General features: G+C 69.7%; 1 protein-coding gene across 2 annotated transcripts; it reads left to right on the forward strand.

Annotated features, from left to right (window-relative positions):
- The first annotated feature begins 837 nt into the window (after positions 1–837).
- On the forward strand, positions 838–16,479 carry MAP7D1 (MAP7 domain containing 1). Of its 2 annotated transcripts, XM_037381822.1 has the most exons (18): positions 838–976; positions 7,491–8,162; positions 8,306–8,374; positions 9,071–9,234; positions 9,544–9,658; positions 11,342–11,452; positions 12,953–13,075; positions 13,219–13,361; positions 13,483–13,616; positions 13,711–13,970; positions 14,046–14,220; positions 14,286–14,445; positions 14,731–14,835; positions 14,964–15,017; positions 15,130–15,187; positions 15,319–15,436; positions 15,511–15,713; positions 15,803–16,479. In XM_037381822.1, the coding sequence occupies exons 1-18, from the start codon at positions 922–924 to the stop codon at positions 15,811–15,813; spliced, it is 2,730 nt and encodes a 909-aa protein (XP_037237719.1). In that variant the 5' UTR covers positions 838–921; the 3' UTR covers positions 15,814–16,479. The 2 variants fall into 2 exon arrangements, with proteins under 2 accessions (XP_037237719.1, XP_037237721.1); XM_037381824.1 differs by lacking the exon at positions 11,342–11,452.
- The last annotated feature ends 645 nt before the right edge of the window (positions 16,480–17,124 follow it).

The raw sequence follows: 17,124 nt of genomic DNA on the forward strand, positions 1-17,124 counted from the left end.
GCCTCAGTTGCCGCTGCTGCTGCCCACATGTCCCCTGCCCCTGGACGTGCTGCTGCAGCAGGCGGGCACCTGTGCCCGGGCTGCGTTTGCTGGGGATGCTGTGCAGGGCAGGGATGGGGGGCATGCTGCTGGCCCACCCCTGCTTCTTGCAAGGCCGAGAGGAGTGTCACCCGCGGGTGACTGAGCCGCGGCCTCCGCACCCGTCCGCAGTGCAGGGCAGGCCTCATTATCTGCCTGTTATCAAGGCAGGAGGGGCTGTGTGGGGGCGAAGCCCTCACCCCCAGGAGCAGGGGGGTGGCTGCTGGCAGTGACTAAGGCTCACGTGTGGCGGGTGGGTGGGTGGGTGGGGGAAGCAGCTTTGAGGGTTCATCAGCAGCCAAGGTGGGGCTCCAGGATGGAAGATCCATGTTTCTTTGGGGTGCCTGGAAATCGGGCAGCTGCTCCGAGCAGCGCTGGCGGCGGCACCGGGCACGGCAAGGGCAGGGCGGGCAGAGGGTGTCTGCTGCAGGGCCAGCGCTTCGCAGGTGACCAGAGCGTGGTGAAATGTGGGGAGTGGGAAGGGTGGGTGCAAGCCCCAAAACGTGGGAGAGCAGGGGCTGAAGCAACGCTGGGGGGTGCTGGGCGCTGCGGGGGGGGGCAGGCCTGAGGCCGCGGGGAGGGGCGCGGGGTCCCAGCCCCGGCGGCGGGAGGGCGGTCGAGCCCCCCCGGGGATGGGAGCCCCGGGGCCGGGCCAGGGGCAGGGGAGAAGCGAGTCGGGCCAGAGCAGCCCCCGCCCGCCCGCTGCCCCCAGCCCGCGGGGCTGCGCGGCCGGGGCCGGGGCGGGGAGCGCCGTGCGTCCTCCCCCGCCGGGCCGGGGGGAGCGGGGCGGCGCGGCGCGGCTCGGCACGGCTCGGCCAGCCCTCTGCGCCTCCCCGCCACGCCATGGAGAGGAGCCGCGCCGGGCGGGAGCCGCAGCCCCAGCCCCAGCCGGCCCAGGGTAAGGCTCGGCGGCGGGGACCGGCTCCGGTAGCGGCGGGCGCCCGGGGCCCCCTACCGCACTGCGGGGCCGCGCCGGGGACGGGGAGCGGGATGCGGCCGCGGGAGCCGGCGGGGGGGTGCGGGGCTCGGCGCGGGGGTGCGGGTCCGGCCGGTGATGCTGCGGAGAGCGGGGCGCTGCGCCGGGCCCGGGGGCTGCGGCGGGGCCGCTCGGGCGGCAGAGCGGGGCGGGGGCCCGGGGAGGCTGCGGAGGAGCCGGGGCGGGTTGGGGGTGGGGGGGACCCGCGGCCGGAGCGTCTTCCCGGGAGGGACAAAGCCCGGGCACGGCCCCTCCATCTTGGGGTGGGACGGAGCGGCGCAGCCCCGGGCCCCGCCGCCGCCGGGGGTGCAGGGGGAGCTGCCCCGGGGGCGCCCTCCCGGGGGCGGCCCCACCATGGCGGGGGGGGGGCCGGGGCGGCGGCCTCTGCCCTTGCCCGGGCTCTTCCCCTCCAGCCGGTGGGCGATGCCGGGCAGGGCCCCGCTGCCGCGCGCGCTCCCGGGGCTCGGTGGGGGGTGCCGGGCGGCCCTGCCGCGGGAGGGTCCGTGCCTTGGGAGCGCCGGGGTCACCGCCGCGGTCCGAGCGGAGGAGGCTGCCGGGGGGGCGCAGGCGCTGCCCCCCTGCGGGGAGCGGCAACGCGTCCCGGCCGGGCCCGGCCCCGGCGCTGCCCCGGGATGAACCGCTGTCTCCCGGCTCGGCCCGGCCCGGCCCGGCCAGGCGGGGCGGGGGCTGCGGCCCGGGGCCGGGGCTTGTTTGGGCTCCTTCCCGCGGGGCTCCGGCCCGGCGCTGCCCGGGCCCGCCCGCCCCGGGCGCGGGGCTGTGACTAAGCACGGTCCGTGCCGGAGCCGCTTCCCACCGATGGAGGAAGAGGAGCCGCGGCTCCCCTCCCCCCACCCCCGGCCCCGGTGCCCGCCGCCGCGCCGGAATTCCCCGCCCGGGCCGCGGCAGGCGGGGTGGGTGGGTGGATGGCTGCCGGACCCCGGCCTTGCCACAATGCCCTTTACCGCCGGCTCTCCGACAAACCGGCGGCGGGTCCCCAGCGGCGCTGCCCGAACGGCTGCAGACATATTGTCTGTGTCCCGCTCAGCGCCCCCGCAGCCCGCCCGCCCGCCTCGGCCTTCCCCTTCCCTCCGCTTGGCTCCCTGGGCAGGGTGGCCAGCAGCCCCCAGCCTGTTGCCCCCCGGGTGGCTCGGTTCCCCCCTGCCCGGAGGTGCTGGCAGCTCCACCACCAGCGAGGATGGTGCTGGGGCAGCGTGTCCTGCTCCGAGTCCGTCCCTGATCCCTCTCATCTGGGTGACCCACGCGGCAGGGCGGCCCAGGCTGCTCCCTGTCTCACTACCCAGTGTGGGTCAGAGCCCCCTGGCCGCCCTGGTGTGCTGTGTCCTGGCCACCAGTGGGGATGCGATTTCACTCCAGGGATCAGGACCAGCTGGTGGTGTTGGGGGGGCCAGGGGAGGGGTCGCAGAGGGCACATGGGGCAGGGTGTGGAGGCACCAGGTGGGATGCTGCCCCACGGGGGTGAGGACCAAGACAGGGAGCAGGCAGGGCTTGGTTCTTATCTGGGTTTTCCCTGGCTTCTCCGGCCCTTCTCCCTCCAGCACAGCGGAGAGGGAGGGTGCAGGGCGAGCTGGTTGCCAGCCAGCACCTGTGTTTGGGAGCAGGCGGCTCGGGAGTTCTCCCAGCGCGGGGACGCCAGCAGAGCCACTGCTGCGAAACCGTCAGAGCAACGTGATGCAACGTGCGGAGTGGTGATGTGACAGTCCCGTGGTGCCATGTCTAAAATAGTTAGCACAGCTTTTGCTTGTTGGAGGGCTCCGTGCAGGGACAGGCAGCAGCACAGGCAGCCTGCTGGGAGCAGAGCTGGATCCTGCACGGCCCCAGCCCTGGTAGGTGTCTACATCCACGTTGCGAGGCTCAGGACCTGTTTTTTGGAGGTGCTGAGCTCCTGGCTTCCAAGAGGCCGGATCCCAGTGAGCACAGAGCCCCATGTCGTGCCTTTGAGCCAGGTTCTGTTTTTCCCAGCGTGATGCTAGCAGACAGGTTTTTGGGAACATGGCTGGGCTGGCTGCCCTCGGTGCTGGCGGCTCCGCACGGGTCGCCCCAAGGACGTGGGCACCTCCTGTCGCCACTGCTGGCGCTGCCCAGATGGATGTCAGGCAGGTGCTGTCTGCCCCTGCCCTTGCTCTGTTTGGGGCTGTGCTGTCACTGCAGCCAAATGGAAAGTTTGCCGTGGGGGTGCCAGGGCGCAGCAGCAGATCAGGCTCTTTCCTTTGCATGTATTTTAAATGCTGGAAACCCCCCCGGCTCTGGCGCTGATCTGGCCACGAGATCCCATCTTCCAAGTTCCTCTTGTTGCTCTTTGGCTTGGCACGCCACTGCTGATTCGGTGCTTGCTGCAGGAGCTTGGTGGACTCTGCCACAGCCCAGAGGCTGGCACAGTGCCCCCATGGCTGCCCCCACATGCCCCCGTCCCAGAGCCATGGCAGGGCACAGACCCTGGGAAGGGAGGCTGGATCCTCCATGCTGGTGGGGCTGGGCAGCAGGTGCAGCCCCCTGCCAAACCAGCGCTGCCAGGAGCAGTGGCAAAGGCAGTGTGGCCCCAGCCAGGTGGGCAATGCCCTGCTGTGCCCCTTACTCCTGCCTGGCACCCACCGTGGCCATCTGCTTGTGCCATCCTGGCTGCCCTGCTGCCTGTGCCCCTCCTGCCCGGCTCCTGCCTGGCCCTTGAGGCCTGTCCCCGAAGCGGGGCTGTGGGCAGCGCGTGGAACACCGTGGGATGATGCCTGACCTGCCCCAGCGCTGCCGGCTGTGCTTTGCTGGCTCTGAGCCGGCAGGGAGAGGAGCCAGCCTCAAGCTACAGCACCCATACTGCCTGGGGCCAGGGTGTGGGCAGCAATGCCATGGGACCCCCACCACCGGGGACAGGGTGCCATTGCTGTTGGTGGCTGCCAGGGTGGCACTGGCCAGCCCCATGGTGCGGGGCTGCTGGCGCTTGCTCTGTGCATTGCCCACAGCTCCCTGTCCCTGCATGTGAGCTGGGGCCGAGGGTGTGCGTCAGCACTGCGCGCTCGGCTGGGACATGCCAGGGACGTGCCAGGGACGTGCCGGGGACGCTTGCTCACTGTCCCTATCATCCAGGTGCCGGGGGTGTGGGGGGGAATTCCGGGGTCTGAGTGGGACAGGGCAGGGCTTGGCTCTGATGCATGTCTGAGATGTGGTGGGATCGGGGTCAGCGCTGGGGCTCCGAGCATCCCCTGGGCTTTGAGCACCCCTGTGCACCCCACAGCACTCTGGTGGCCTCAGGCAGCTGCTCTCCTTGCCCGACACGAGCACCTGCAGAGCAATCGCAGCCCCAGGGCCACAGCTGCCTCCCCGCTCAGCACCAAGACCTGCTGGCAATGAGGAGAGGCCCCGGGGGACTCATCCTTCCCTCCTCCTGCACGGCCGTGGGGCTGCCATCAAGGTCAGGGGAGGCAGCTGGAAAGCAGTGGCACCGGGAAGGGCCCGAGGGTGCGTGGGTGTCCCCACGGGCTGTGGGGAGCAGCCCTGCAGAGCCAGCGGTGGCTCTTGGCGCTGGGCTTTCCCTCGGGATCTTGTCCTTGGGCATCGCAGGGACTTGTACAGTGGCCAGGGTGGCCGGGGTCTGCCAGCTGGGTGCTGACACCAGCCTCTCTGGGTGGCTTTGCAGTGGTCACCAACGGGCCCCCGCTGCACCCGCCAGCCCTGCTCTGCTCCCCTCCCAGGGCAGGGGTGGGCCGTGCCGGATGCCCCCCGGCTGGGGCAGGCACAGCACGCGGAGCCGCGCATGGTGGGCTGTGGCCGTGGCACAGAGCGGGAACATGAGGATACGGTGGATGGGGGGAGCTGAGGTTAAAGCAGGCGGGTGCTCCCCGCTGCGTCCTGGTGGGAAGCACCCTGCGGGGATGTGGACGGACAGTTAACGAGGGCTGCTCGCCTTCCGACCGGAGCACCCTGCGGGGCCTCGATGTGCTCTCGCTTCACGGCACCAGGAAATTTGCCTCTGCCTGGCTGAGCATCCCAGGCCATGTGCGGGCCACGGAGCAGCACCACGCTGGGCAGTGCTGGGCTGTGGGTGCTTGGTGGCATGGGTGCTGGTGCCACATGGACCCATGGGAGGAGCTGGGCTGGGCTGGGCGATGCGGCATCCAGGAGCAGCACCTCGCCCCAGGGCCGTGGCCCATGGCTGGGCGCATCACCGTCCTGGTGCTGGCAGCGGGGCCAGTGCCGTGCAGGCTTGATTGGGCTGGGGGCTGTGGGGGAGCCGTGCCTGCATGTCTGGGGGGCTGGGGAGCTAATCCCTGCGGAATGCCCCAGCCAGGGGAGAGGGGGACGCCCGCACTGCCTGGGCGCAGGCAGCGTTGGGTTTCAGGGCAGCTGCTGCGCTGGAGCAACGACAGGGACAGATGGCGGCAGGGCTGGCCCCAGCCGCGCATGGGGGTTTTGGCTGTGCCCGGCAGCCCTGCCCTGGCCATGGGTGCTGCTGTCCCTCTGGCTGGTGGGGCGGGATGGATCCTGCCCAGGGCTGCGCCTGCGGCTCGGTGCCCAGTGGCGCAGGGTGGCAGGAGGCACCTGCCATCCCCTGGCACTGCTCCCTGCGCATGGGGGGCTCCAGGAGGTATTTCCATCTGCTCGGAGGCATCAGCCTGGCTTTGAAACTTTCCCTTGGCTGGTGACCTCGTGGGTAGCGCCCGGCTGTGCCACCACAGTCCTCCTGGGGGTCACCTCTCCCAGCTGGGACACACGTGGTGCCACTGCGGGTATTGTCCTTAGAGCAGGTGCCTGTAGGTGCCGATCTGGGGCAGCCCTTGGGGGCACAGGGTGGGGGAGCCCCCAGCTGCAGCCCCGGCACCTTCCCAGCCATGCGTCAGCCTCACAGCCATCTTGCCAGGCGCAGCCATGGGAATGTGGGATGTGCAGGATCGGGGCCAGGGGATGGGCCAGCTTCCTGTGGCAGAAAATACCCGGAAGGCTGCCGGGGTCTGCGGGGGGGCCGGGGCTGGCTGTGTCCCCCGTGGAGCCTGGGGTGGGTGAATCCTGCTGGCGTGACCCCCAGCCTGGGTGGGGGGCTGCAGCAGGACCCCCAGCCTTTCCCTGGGCAGGCAGATGCTGCTATGGGTGCTGTGGGCCCATGGGACCTGGGGTGCCCCCGTGCCTGCAGCGCAGCGGGCGCTGGCGGTGCCTGCCCTGGCAGCCTGGGCCTGCCCCGGCTCGGCGGGCTCCAGCGTGGGATGGAGGAGCGGCGCCGGCCCGTGTTTGCAGAGCCCACACTTTGCCCCTCGCCGAAGATTGTGGAGAGCTCTGCAAACACGGCCGAGCCTGGTGCATGACATCACCCCGTGGCGAGAGCTGCTTGCTGGGTCCTGTGGGTGCCGGTCACTGGTGTGTCCCCCACCCCAACCCGCCGGACCTGGGGCCGTGCACTGCAGCGGTGCCCGTGGGGCTGGAGCTGGGTGCCCACAGCCCCACCATGGATTGGGCATCATTCCCGGGCAGGAGTGACGGCACTGCCTGCTGTCGGGGGTCAGGATGGTGTGTTTGCAAAGGGCTGGTTAGTGGGAGCTGGGGGGGATCACTGCTGCTGGGCACCGCCGGCGATCCCAGCACATCCATTGTTGCAGAGGACATGCGCTGCGGCTTCGCAGGGTGGCTGGTGCCCTGTCCCCAGCGCTGGCGCATACGGTGGTGGGTGTCCCTTGGGGTCTGCTGGGGGCTGGCTGGGATGGGGAGGGGGTGCGCAGGCACCGTGCCCCTGCTTGCCCCACGGCGGGACGGTGAGCAGCCGGCCCCACACGAGGAGGGGGTTGTTTGCTGGTGTTGCCGCAGCCTCGTGTGCATTCCTGGGCCATGAGTTCATGGCTGCATGCGCCGGCCGCGGCATGGCGCGCGCTGGGGGACATGGGCTGGGGCGGTGATGTCAGGGCCCGCGCCCATCCTGCCCCCGGCTGCGCCGCCAGCACCCGCGGAAGCGGCCCTGCATCCTCCGGGGAGAGCAGCGCGGAAGCTCGCAGGTCCCCGTCCCCACGTGGGGTCTCTGCCCCACATCCCCCCCACGGCAGGGCCAGGGTGGCAGCTGCCGGGGAAGAAGGGCGGCTTTGTGGCGGCGGTGCCTGGCAGAGCCCCGGCCGGTCCCTCTGTGCATTGTGCACCCAGCGCCTAGCACCTGCCATAGGGTGGCCTGGGTGCCCCCCAGGATGGGGGCAGCAGCAGGGCTTGGGCGAGGGTCCCACTGCCTTCCCCAGGGGGACCCCGCGGCCATCCCCAGGGCCTGTCCCTGGCCCCTGCAGCCAGGGACAGCCTTGCTCCCGAGGGCTGTGTCTGGGGGACAGGGCTGCACCCCCCGAGCACTGCGTTTGGGGGGGACAGGACTTCACCCCCTAAGTGCTGTGTTTGTGGGGGATGGGGCTGCCCCAGACTCCCCCAGTGAGTGACCGTCTGTTCTGTTCTGCCTGTCTTTCAGGGAAGCCACCGTCCCTGATGGGAGACAGCGTGCCCCCCCCGACCTCGCCACCCCCCTCACCTGGGGATGCCCTGCAGGGAGAGCGCACCCCCCCGCAGTGTGATCGACCTGTCCCTCCAGACGTCATCCCCTCTAGACAGCCTGTCTCGCCCATCCCTCCAGCCGTCACCCCCTCCGAAAAGACCGTCTCGCCCGCCCCCGCAGCCGCCACCCCCTCCAGGCAGCCCACCTGCCCCCCAGCTGCGATGCCCCCCTCCGAGAGCAGCACCCCACAGCCTGACCGACCCACCCCTCCAGCTGCGACACCGGCCGGACAGCCCGTCTCCCCCATCCCTGCGGCTGTGGCCCCCTCAGCAGAGAGCGTCCCCCCATGGCGTGACCGGTCACCCCCTGGGCCCCCCCAGCCCCCTGTGATGGAGCACTTCAAAGAAGAGGCATCGCCCCACGCTGCCGGGCAGCTGGTCCCCGTCCACGCTGCTGCTGCCCCCTGCCCGGCAGAGACGCCGCCCTGCAGGAGTGACCCCCCGGCTGCTGGTGAAGGGGCACCCTCTGATGCCAAGAGACCCCCAGGCAGTACATCTGGGCCCTCAAAGGACGTACCCCCCCGGAGCGACCGGCCCCCACCAACTGCAGCCTTGCCAGCTCCTGCTGCCAGCCCCAGGCCCAAGCAAGGTGGGTGCCCGGGGGGGCCAGGGGTGCTCCGGTGATGCTGGCACGCTGCGGGTGCTGCTCGATGCCTCTGCCCAGCTGGTGCCAGCGCAGCACTGGGGCTGGGGGGGGCCGGGCGCTGCTCTGATGGTGTCTCCCCGCTGCAGATGCCCAGAAAGCCCAGGCAAGGCACAAGCAGGCGAAGGAGCGGCGTGAGGAGCGGGCCAAGTACCTGGGTACGGGGCTGGTGGAGTAGGGGGGGGCCATGGGGCCATGGAGCCCTCCGGCGCGCGCTGGGAGGGAAAGTGGTTGGTGGAGGGGGTGGGTGGGGAGGCAGGAGCTAAGGAGCTTTGCGGGGTCATGGGCAATCCCATTAGTTGCCATGAGCTGAGCCCGGGCAGGATCTGCTGTGCTGGTGGCTCTGCTCCCCCAGCACGCTGCTGTCTCTCCCAACACGCCAGCGCCCTTGCTGCAGCACCTCCCCGGCTGCTCCCCGCGGTCTGGGTGCCCCCCGGGTGCGTGGGTGCCCCCCGGTCTGTGCGGGTGCCACCAGCCCAGCGCCCAGCTCTCGGGGCTGCAGGCAGCAGCAGCAGCTGCAGGCAGCCCCGCAGCAGCTCGGGGCGGCGGGTGAGTGGAGCCCCTGTGCCGCGCATGGGGCCTCCTCGTCCCCGCGCTCTTTCCACCCTCATTCCCCCATTGTTCACCGGCGCGGCTCGGCGGGCTCCCGGCCTCCCTTTTGTCCTTGCCCAAACCCCTCCCTCGTCGGCCGGCCGCGATGCCGCCTGCCCCGCACACCCAGGGAGCCCAGCCGTGTGCCCTGGCCGGAGCCAGCCCTCAACCGTGCACCACCGCTATGGGCACGCATCCTGACCGTGGGGCTTGCCGGGGCTGTGCCTCGGCTGTGACGCCGCTGCTCTGGCTCCCTCCTGCAGCCGCCAAGCGGGTGCTGTGGCTGGAGAAGGAGGAGAAGGCCAGGCTGCTGCGGGAGAAGCAGCTGGAGGAGCGCCGCAAGCGCCTGGAGGAGCAGCGGCTGAAGGCAGAGAAACGCCGCGCTGTCCTGGAGGAGCGGCAGAGGCAGAAGCTGGAGAAGAACAAGGTGGGCATGGGGGATCATAGGTGCAGTGGGCAGGGGGCTGGGGCAACACACAGGGGACGTGCTTCCTGGGGAGACCTTGTGGGCTCCAGCAGCCCTTCGGGAGCTGCCCACTGTGCCCATCCTCATGGTGCAGAGCATCTGCGGTGCCTAGCTCCTTGGGCACACATGCCCTGGCCAGGGTGGGCATCTCTGCCCCATCTCCCTCCAAGCATCCCCATCACTGTGATAGCCTCCTGCCAGGAGGCTCTGCCTGGTCCTGGCCCCGTTCCCCCAGCTGCCAGCCTCACCTTGTCCCTCTCCCTTGGGTAGGAGCGCTACGAGGCGGCGATCCAGCGGTCGGCCAAGAAGACATGGGCAGAGATCCGGCAGCAGCGGTGGTCCTGGGCAGGGGCCCTGCACCACGGTTCCCCTGCGCACAAGGACGGTGAGTGCCAGGTTGGGCGAGGGTGCCCAGGACCCCGCGGCTCTGCCGGCGGCGGGGGCGGCTGGGCATGGCTCTGCAGTGCTCGGTGCAAGGAGAGTGAGACCCTACAAAGGCAGTTCAGCCCCACTGCTGCGGGTCATGCTGCTGTCACCCTGGGCTGTGCTGGGCTGTGCCAGGACCTTATGGGGCCCTTGGCTTGTCCTTGCTCTCGTGGGGCTGGGTGTAAGCTGGAGGCTGTGCGTCACGGTCACTGTTCTGTGCGGGGACGTGCTTGGGGACAGCTCTGGCTGCCTGTGGGGATGCCGTGGCCATGCTGCCCGGGTCTAAGGTGGCCGGGAGGAGTCAGGCATGGGTTGTGGAGCTGTGCAAGGCTGTTGCCATCTCTTGTTGGGGTCTGTGCTGTGGCATGTCTCCTTGTCCCCCAGCTGGGTGGAGGCAGCGCTCGGCCCCTCCAGCTTCGGCGTAGGGGTGACCATGGCTGTGCGTGTTCCTGGGTGCACGTGGCTGTGCTGTGTCATGCCATGTCCTTGCAGTGGCTGCTGGAGGCTCAGCTGTGCCCACTGCCCCACCGCTGGGGTGCTGAGCCCAGCTGGTCCCTCTCCTTGGGGACACCCTGTGGGGTTTGGTGCTGGGGTTGGGCTTGTAGAGGTCTCCCCTGTCCCCTGACCGCCGAGGGGACAGGGCTGCGCCAGTGGGCACTGGCAGTGCCTGGTGTGTCTGATGATGGGCTGATGACACAGAGGGCAGTGCTGTGCCCTGGGGTCTGTCTGCCCCACTTGTGCCATGGGGCAGCTGCGGCAGCCCCGGCTGTGCCTGGCCGGGCTGTGCGTACCGGTGTGGTGAGCCAGGTGGTGTGTGCCGGCGCCATGTGGCTGGCACCGTGTGTGTGCAGACGTCGTGTGCCCAGTGGTGCCTGGCTGGGCTGTGTGTGCAGGAGCCGTGTTCTGGTTACGCCTGCCTGGGCTGTGTGTCTGGGTGCCGTGCGTCCAGCTGTGGCTCGTGGCACGCTCCGGGACACTGCAGGACAGACCTGTCCATGGTGCAGCGCCTGGCAGGGTCTGGCATGGGGACACCTTCCCCTGCCACCTCCCGTGGGGACGTGCTACCAGAGCTGCCACCGGCGCTCTCACTCGCCAATCTCCTGGCTGCCAACTCCCCTGGCAGCAGGTCCCCCGGCTGTTTTCTCCAGAGGAACCTGGCCGGGACGGAGGGATCCCCGCACCCTGCGGGGGTGCTGCCAGCCACCGGCACCCTCCTGGCACTGCCGTGGTGACCCGGCACCGGTGTGAGCGTTTTCCCCTGTCTGTCTGGACCTGCTGCCCTCAGTCTGCTCCCCCAGGCTGTCTGCTCGCCCGGTGCTGCCATGGTCCCTGGCCACCCAGTCCCCAGTTCCCAGGACTGCTTCTGGGGAGACTGGCATGGCGGGGCGTGGGAGCCACCCTGGCTCCCCAAGGATGAGATCGCTGCATGATCCCAGCATGACCCCCTGGGGCTCGGGCACCGTGCTGTGCCAGGTGCCAGTGCCGTGTTGTGGCCCTGGACACCAGAACTCCTGACCCCACTCTCTGTGCCGCGTCCTCCCGCTCCTGCCCCAGCACCCCGGCACAGCTGTGCATGCTGCATGTGGGGGGCCCGGCCCTGGCCCCAGGACCTTAATGCCCTTGTGTCTTTTCCCTTCTCCAGGTGCGAGCCGGTGCTCAGTGTCCGCTGTAAACCTCCCCAAACACGTCGACTCTATAATCAACAAGCGGCTCTCCAAATCCTCCGCCACCCTCTGGAACTCTCCCAGTAGAAGTAAGAGCCCTTTGTGTTTGCCCCAGCGCAGGGGGTGCAGCCTGGCTCCCACCCAGCGCTGGGGACCCCCGAGGCCAGGGTCCCCCATCCCCAGGCCCTGCCTTGCAGCACGGTGCCCGCGGAGAGAGGAGAAGCCGTTTGCTGTTTGCAGGAGGAGGCTGGAGCCGGGCATTGGCTACTTGAGGCTGTGTGCAGGCTGGGAGGAGGAGGAGGAGAAGCGGCTGGGTGGTGGCAGCCCTGTGGGGCGCCAAGATGGGGACAGGGAGCCCTGGCTCCCTACCCCGGGGCAGCTCAGGTGGGTGCAGATGCAGCCACAGAGTGGGGTTGCCAGCAGACCTCCTTGGGACTGGGCACCGTGCCGGTGCCTGCCACCGTGCCGCCTGTCCCCACAGGCACTGGGAGCTGGGTGCCATGGAGTGCCGTGGGTGCGATGCTGTGTCGGGTGTTGCGAGGTCGTCGTGGCCCTGGGCGAGCTGCCCAAGGCTGCCGGCTGCGCCGGAGGGATGCGTCCAGCGCTGGGTCTGCTGTTGTGTTTCGGGGTTGCCTGGTGATGGGCGAGCGCCTTCCCGGCTGGGTATAAATAGCTGGAGCAGCTGACGCGGGCGGCTGCAGGCGGTGGTGACGCAGGCAGCTCTCGCTGGCCCCGTGCTGGGGGCTCAGCCCAGGGAGAGGCACCCAGGGGCTGTCGGCACTGCCTGGGTTGGAGCAGCATCTCCCTGGGCTGGTGCCAGACCCGGTGCCCTGTCCCCTGCACTGCACCTGTGACTCTGTTTTCTCCCCTCCTGGCAGCAGGTGCTGCTTCCAACCTGATGGGGGACCCCGGTGGAGAGGGGCCGAAGGGCCCTGTCTCTGTGGGTGCTTCCTGCATGTCTGTGGGGTGTCGGGTGCCAGCGCCATGCACAGTGGGGCAGCCAGTGGCAGCCCTGTGCCCAGCTGAGCTGACAGCGTGGCCGGGGGCCACCGTTCCTTGGGGGCCATGAGCCTGGCCTGGCTCCCATGGCAAGCTCAACGACTTTGGCACAGCTCCCTCGGGGGAGGGCACGCTGCAGTGTTGCTGCAGCAGCTGCCATGTGCTGGGGACTCGCTTCTGGCAGCACAGGGGCACAGGGAGGCTGCGCGCCAGTGCTGGGTGCAAGGAGAGGGCCAGAGAGGAAGGGGCTGCTCTCAGCAGGGTTGCACCCTGGCACTGTGGGTGCTGTCCACTGTGGATGCACGATGGCTGGGGTGGCTGCAGGGTATGGGGACACCATCGTCATCGTGCCGCAGCACCGTCCCGCGGGCACCCTGCCCACCCATGCCTGCGCCCGCACAGCCCCTCATCCTGCTCAGCCAGCCATGCAGGGCAGTGGGACCCCCCTCCCCAGCACGGCCGAGCTTTGGGCATTCCCAGGGCTGCGCACGTGCCCCGGCCTTGCCGCAACCGCATGGCTGCTCCCTCCCGGTGGGTGGCTGTGGGGCTGGGGGCTTGGGGGTGCGCTAATGGCCCCTCTCCCTCCCCAGACCGGAGCTTGCAGTTGAGTCCATGGGAGAGCAGCATTGTGGACCGCCTGATGACGCCCACCCTGTCCTTCCTCGCGCGCAGCCGGAGCGCCGTGACTCTGGCTGGGAACGGCAAGGAGCAGGGTGAGCACTCGGGGCAGGGGGACGGGGCCACACAGGTCCTGTCACAGGCAGGGGACTGGGATGAGGGAGCCTGGAGCCAGTGAAGAGCTGGTGCCGGTGCCGTGCTGGCTTTGTCCTGACAGTGTGGTTGCTCCCTCCACCAGTGCCTGTGTGCCCCCGCTCAGCCTCCGCCAGCCCCCTCAGCCCCTGCCACAACCACCGCCTGCAGCACCGCTGCTGGGAGAGGCGGAAGGGGACGGCTGGCAGCCCTGACGTGACGCCACACCGCAGGACCGAGTCCTCACCCGTGAGTGCCACCTCCTGCAGGCACCCCTTGGTGCCAGGGTGGCCGTGGGGCACAGTGTGGCTCCCGGCTGACCCGAGCACCTGGCACTGACGCTGTCTTTGTCTCTCCCTGGCCGGAGCAGAAGAAGAAGGAGAAGAAGGAGAAGGAGAGGGAGAATGCCAAGGAGCGCAGCGCCCTGTCTCGTGAGCGCAGCCTCAAGAAGCGGCAGTCGCTGCCAGCAGCACAGCCCCGGCTCCTGCCCACGGCAGACAGCAGGTAGGGACACGCCACCATGGAGGCTGCCTGGCCCCAGCCCCACCACCACGGGGGCTGCCCCAGCCCCACTAATGCCGCCTCTCTCCATTTGCAGCCCTGGCCCCAAGAACCGTCCCTCATCCCCTGCCACCCCCAAAGCCCGTCCGGCATCCCCCAGCCCAGCCCTCAGCTCTCCCCACAAGCCACCCTTGCCCCGCAGCGCCCACTCCTCTCCCAAGGTGCGGGCCAGGGCTCGGGAGGAGCGGCGGGAGCAGGAGGGCCAGGCAAAGGCACGCGAAAGGAAGGAGGAGGAGCGGGGCCCGGCTCCCCCAGCCCTCCCCGAGCCCCCCAAGGCGCCTGCAGAGCCAACAGCAGGTGGGTATGGGGTGCCTGGGGGATGGCGGGGCTGGGGGGACCAGGAGCAGCACTGACGCTACATGAACCATGCAGCCCCCCCGGCCCCTGCAACCCCCAGCCCTGTGCCAGCCACCCCTCCAGGCAGACCCCCAGCCGGCACCACAGACCGGGAGGAGGCTGCCCGGCTGCTGGCAGAGAAGCGGCGCCAGGCCCGCGAGCAGCGGGAGCGTGAGGAGCGGGAACGCCGGGAGCAGGAGGAGCAGGAGAGGTGGGTGCTGCCCCCCTGACCCCCAGCCCCAGCCCCCCACCTTGCTGAGGGCCCCCTCCCCACAGGCGGCTGCAGGAGGAGCGGGCGCAGCAAGCAGCAGAGGAGCAGAGCCGCAGGGAGGCCCTGGCACGCCAGCGGGAGGAGGAACGGCGGCTGCAGGAGGAGCGTGAGGCCCAGGAGAGAGCACGGGCAGAGCGGGAGGAGACAGAGCGGCTGCAGAGACAGGTCTGGGGTGGCGGGGTGCGGGGGCAAGGGGTTGCAGGGCAGGCAGGGTGGAGGATGGATCCTCCCCAGGGTGGAGGGGGAAGGCAGGAACGCTGTCCTGTGCTTCCCACTCCAGCGGGATGTAGGTGCGAGGACCAGTCCTGCCCCTCGATGCCCAGGGTGGTGGGAGGAGATGTGGCGCAGGGCTGTGCTGAGCTGCCCGGGCAGCATGTCCCTACTGTCCCTGCTCTGTCCCATCCACCCCTGCCCTGTCTCACCCGTCCCTGCCACCCCACTGTGCTGCAGAGAGAAGAGGCTGAGGCAAGGGCGCGGGAAGAGGCTGAGCGGCAGCGCCTGGAGCGGGAGAAACACTTCCAGCGTGAAGAGCAGGAGCGGCTGGAGAGGAAGAAGGTGAGGGCTGCGGGCACCCCATGGTGCGTGGCACAGCAGGGGCTTCCCCTGTGAGGGGTCCTGCCCAGCACCCAGGGCAGGTCCTGTTGGCGAGGACTGTGCACGAGCCCCCTCTCTCTGCCCTGCAGCGCCTGGAGGAGATCATGAAGAGGACGCGCAAGTCGGACGTAGCAGATGCCAAGGTGGGTGCTTGTCCCCTGTCCTGAGGCTCCTGGGGACATGGGAGACTCCGCAGAGCCCTCCCGCCCATGCCTGGAGCTGTCACTGCCCCTCATGGCTCTCCTCTCCCTGCAGAAGAAAGAGGACAAGAAGGTGGTGAATGGGAAAGCAGCTGAGCAGGAGGACATCTCAGGTGCGTGGCCCCTTCCCATGGCCCGCTGCACCTTTGAGGTCCACGGAGCCACGACCGCGTCCCGCTCCCCCCACCCAGCCATGCTCTGGCCCAGGGCCATAGCTGAGCGGGGGCTCTGCCGATGTCCCCAGGCCACGAGAAGCATGCAGGGCCCGTGCCAAAGGAGGAAGAACTCCCTGAGACACAGACACTGAGCGTAGGGACCCTGGGGGGGCCAAAGGGCCTGGCAGGCGATGGGTTGCAGCCAAGGTGAGCATCGGCGCAGCTGGGGGGGGCCCAGGGGTGGCATGGCCCTGGCTGACCTCAGCCTTCCCATCCCGCAGCTCCCTGGCCAAGGAAGTGGCGACCCCGGCATCCTTGGTGAACGGTGTGCAGCCCAGCAAGCATGAGAACGGCTTCTCAGGCACAGAGGGGTCGCAGGAGCTGGTGCTCTCCCACCATGGCAGCAGCCCCAGCAGCATCATCCCCTTCGGTGACAAGGAGCCTTTCCTCAAGCAGGCTGTGGTCAAGCCCCCCCAAGTGACAGGTGAGAGATGGGAGCTGTGCAGGGAGGCCAGGAGCTGGGGCAGTGCTGTGGCCACCCTGGTCTCACCACTGCACCCTCCCTCTGCCCAGAGGTGCTGTGAGGGCCAGGCCCTGACAGATGTCCCCGCGGGGCCACCGCACATGTCCCAACTCCGGACACCTGCGCAGAACTGTAGCTGTTGTCAGAAGAAAAACCTCGCTGCTCCCCCCTGCCCGCCGTGCGTGCCCAGCCCTGCCACGGGGGGCCCGGGTGGCGTGGGACCCCGGTGAGGCAGCCGCCGGCCCCCTGCCTGTTGCAGGGATGCCTGGTTTCTCTCTTTGTTCTTGTTTTTATTTCGTTGATTGGTTTTTGTTTTTTTTTAAATATGCACCTTATCAGACTGACACCCCCACCCTAGCAGCCTGCCAGAGTCGCCCCAGACGTGTGGTGTAATAATGTAGTTATTTAACTTGCTGGGTACAATGTATGTGAATACTGTAAATAGAGCTCGGCCAGACGCTGGGGATGCTCGCCCGGCCTGACTGGCGTGGGGCAGGAGGGCTGGGGGCTGCCCAGGGCTCGCAGCCAGGAGGGCCGCAGCCTGGCCAGGGGGAGGCTGCTCCCCATCCCCACATCCCCGCACACACCTGCGTGTGCACTGGGTGCCCCTGTGCCGCCGGAGCACATGCCCGGGGCCTGGCTGGCGCCACGCTGCTCTCCGTGCCGTTGTGACAGTGTTACGCATCCGGACAACCTTTGCCAACAATAAAAATGGACAACTGCCCTCGCCTCGCCTCCTTGTGTCCCTGGGGGCAGGAACCCTGCTGTCTGTGGGCAGGTGGCCGTGCCACGGTGCGGGGCTGGGCTGGCAGCACTCCTGGTGCCCCGGCAGCAGCAGGGCAGGTTTACCCCACGTCAGGGCTTGCCCATCCCGCACTGGTTGTGCTGTCAGCTCCCTGCTCCCTCCCGGGGACGCAGCAGGGTGATCCTGGCTGCCTCCCCACACCTCGGCGGGCCGCTGCCCGAGAGCTGCACCCTCCCTGGCCCGGCCTCTGAGCCGGGGGCCAACCGCTCGGGGCCTTGCGGCTACTGCGGGCCGCGGCCTGCGCCGCCGCTCCCCGGCTGGGATGGGGCGGGAAGGGGCGGGCGGGCGCCCGCACGACCCCTCCAGCGACCAGCTGCTCTGCGTGGTCGCCCCCCTCCCGCGGCGGGGGAGGCACGCGTGAGCTCAGACGGGGCGGGAGAAGGCTCAGCCTACAGGCGACCGGCAGCCCGCAGCCCTGCCAGCGCTCGCCGCCATTTCCCTGCCACCACCCTGCCCCTCCCGCCGGAAGCCCCGCCCTCTCCGTGGCGCGAGGGGCGGGCAGGGGAGAGGGCAGAAGTGACGTAGCGCTCCGCGCAGAGTCCGCTGGGAGCTGTAGTCCGCCCGGCG

The sequence above is a fragment of the Falco rusticolus genome, chromosome 3 (assembly GCF_015220075.1).
Source record: "Falco rusticolus isolate bFalRus1 chromosome 3, bFalRus1.pri, whole genome shotgun sequence".
Lineage (NCBI taxonomy): Eukaryota > Metazoa > Chordata > Aves > Falconiformes > Falconidae > Falco > Falco rusticolus.

Bases quoted from the DNA above. Each gene is read 5' to 3' on its own strand.
- MAP7D1 (XM_037381822.1), top strand. From the start codon at position 922: ATGGAGAGGAGCCGCGCCGGGCGGGAGCCGCAGCCCCAGCCCCAGCCG. The intron at 8,375-9,070 runs GTACGGGGCTGG...TCCCTCCTGCAG, and splicing joins GGAGCGGGCCAAGTACCTGG to CCGCCAAGCGGGTGCTGTGG. The intron at 14,446-14,730 runs GTCTGGGGTGGC...ACTGTGCTGCAG, and splicing joins CAGAGCGGCTGCAGAGACAG to AGAGAAGAGGCTGAGGCAAG.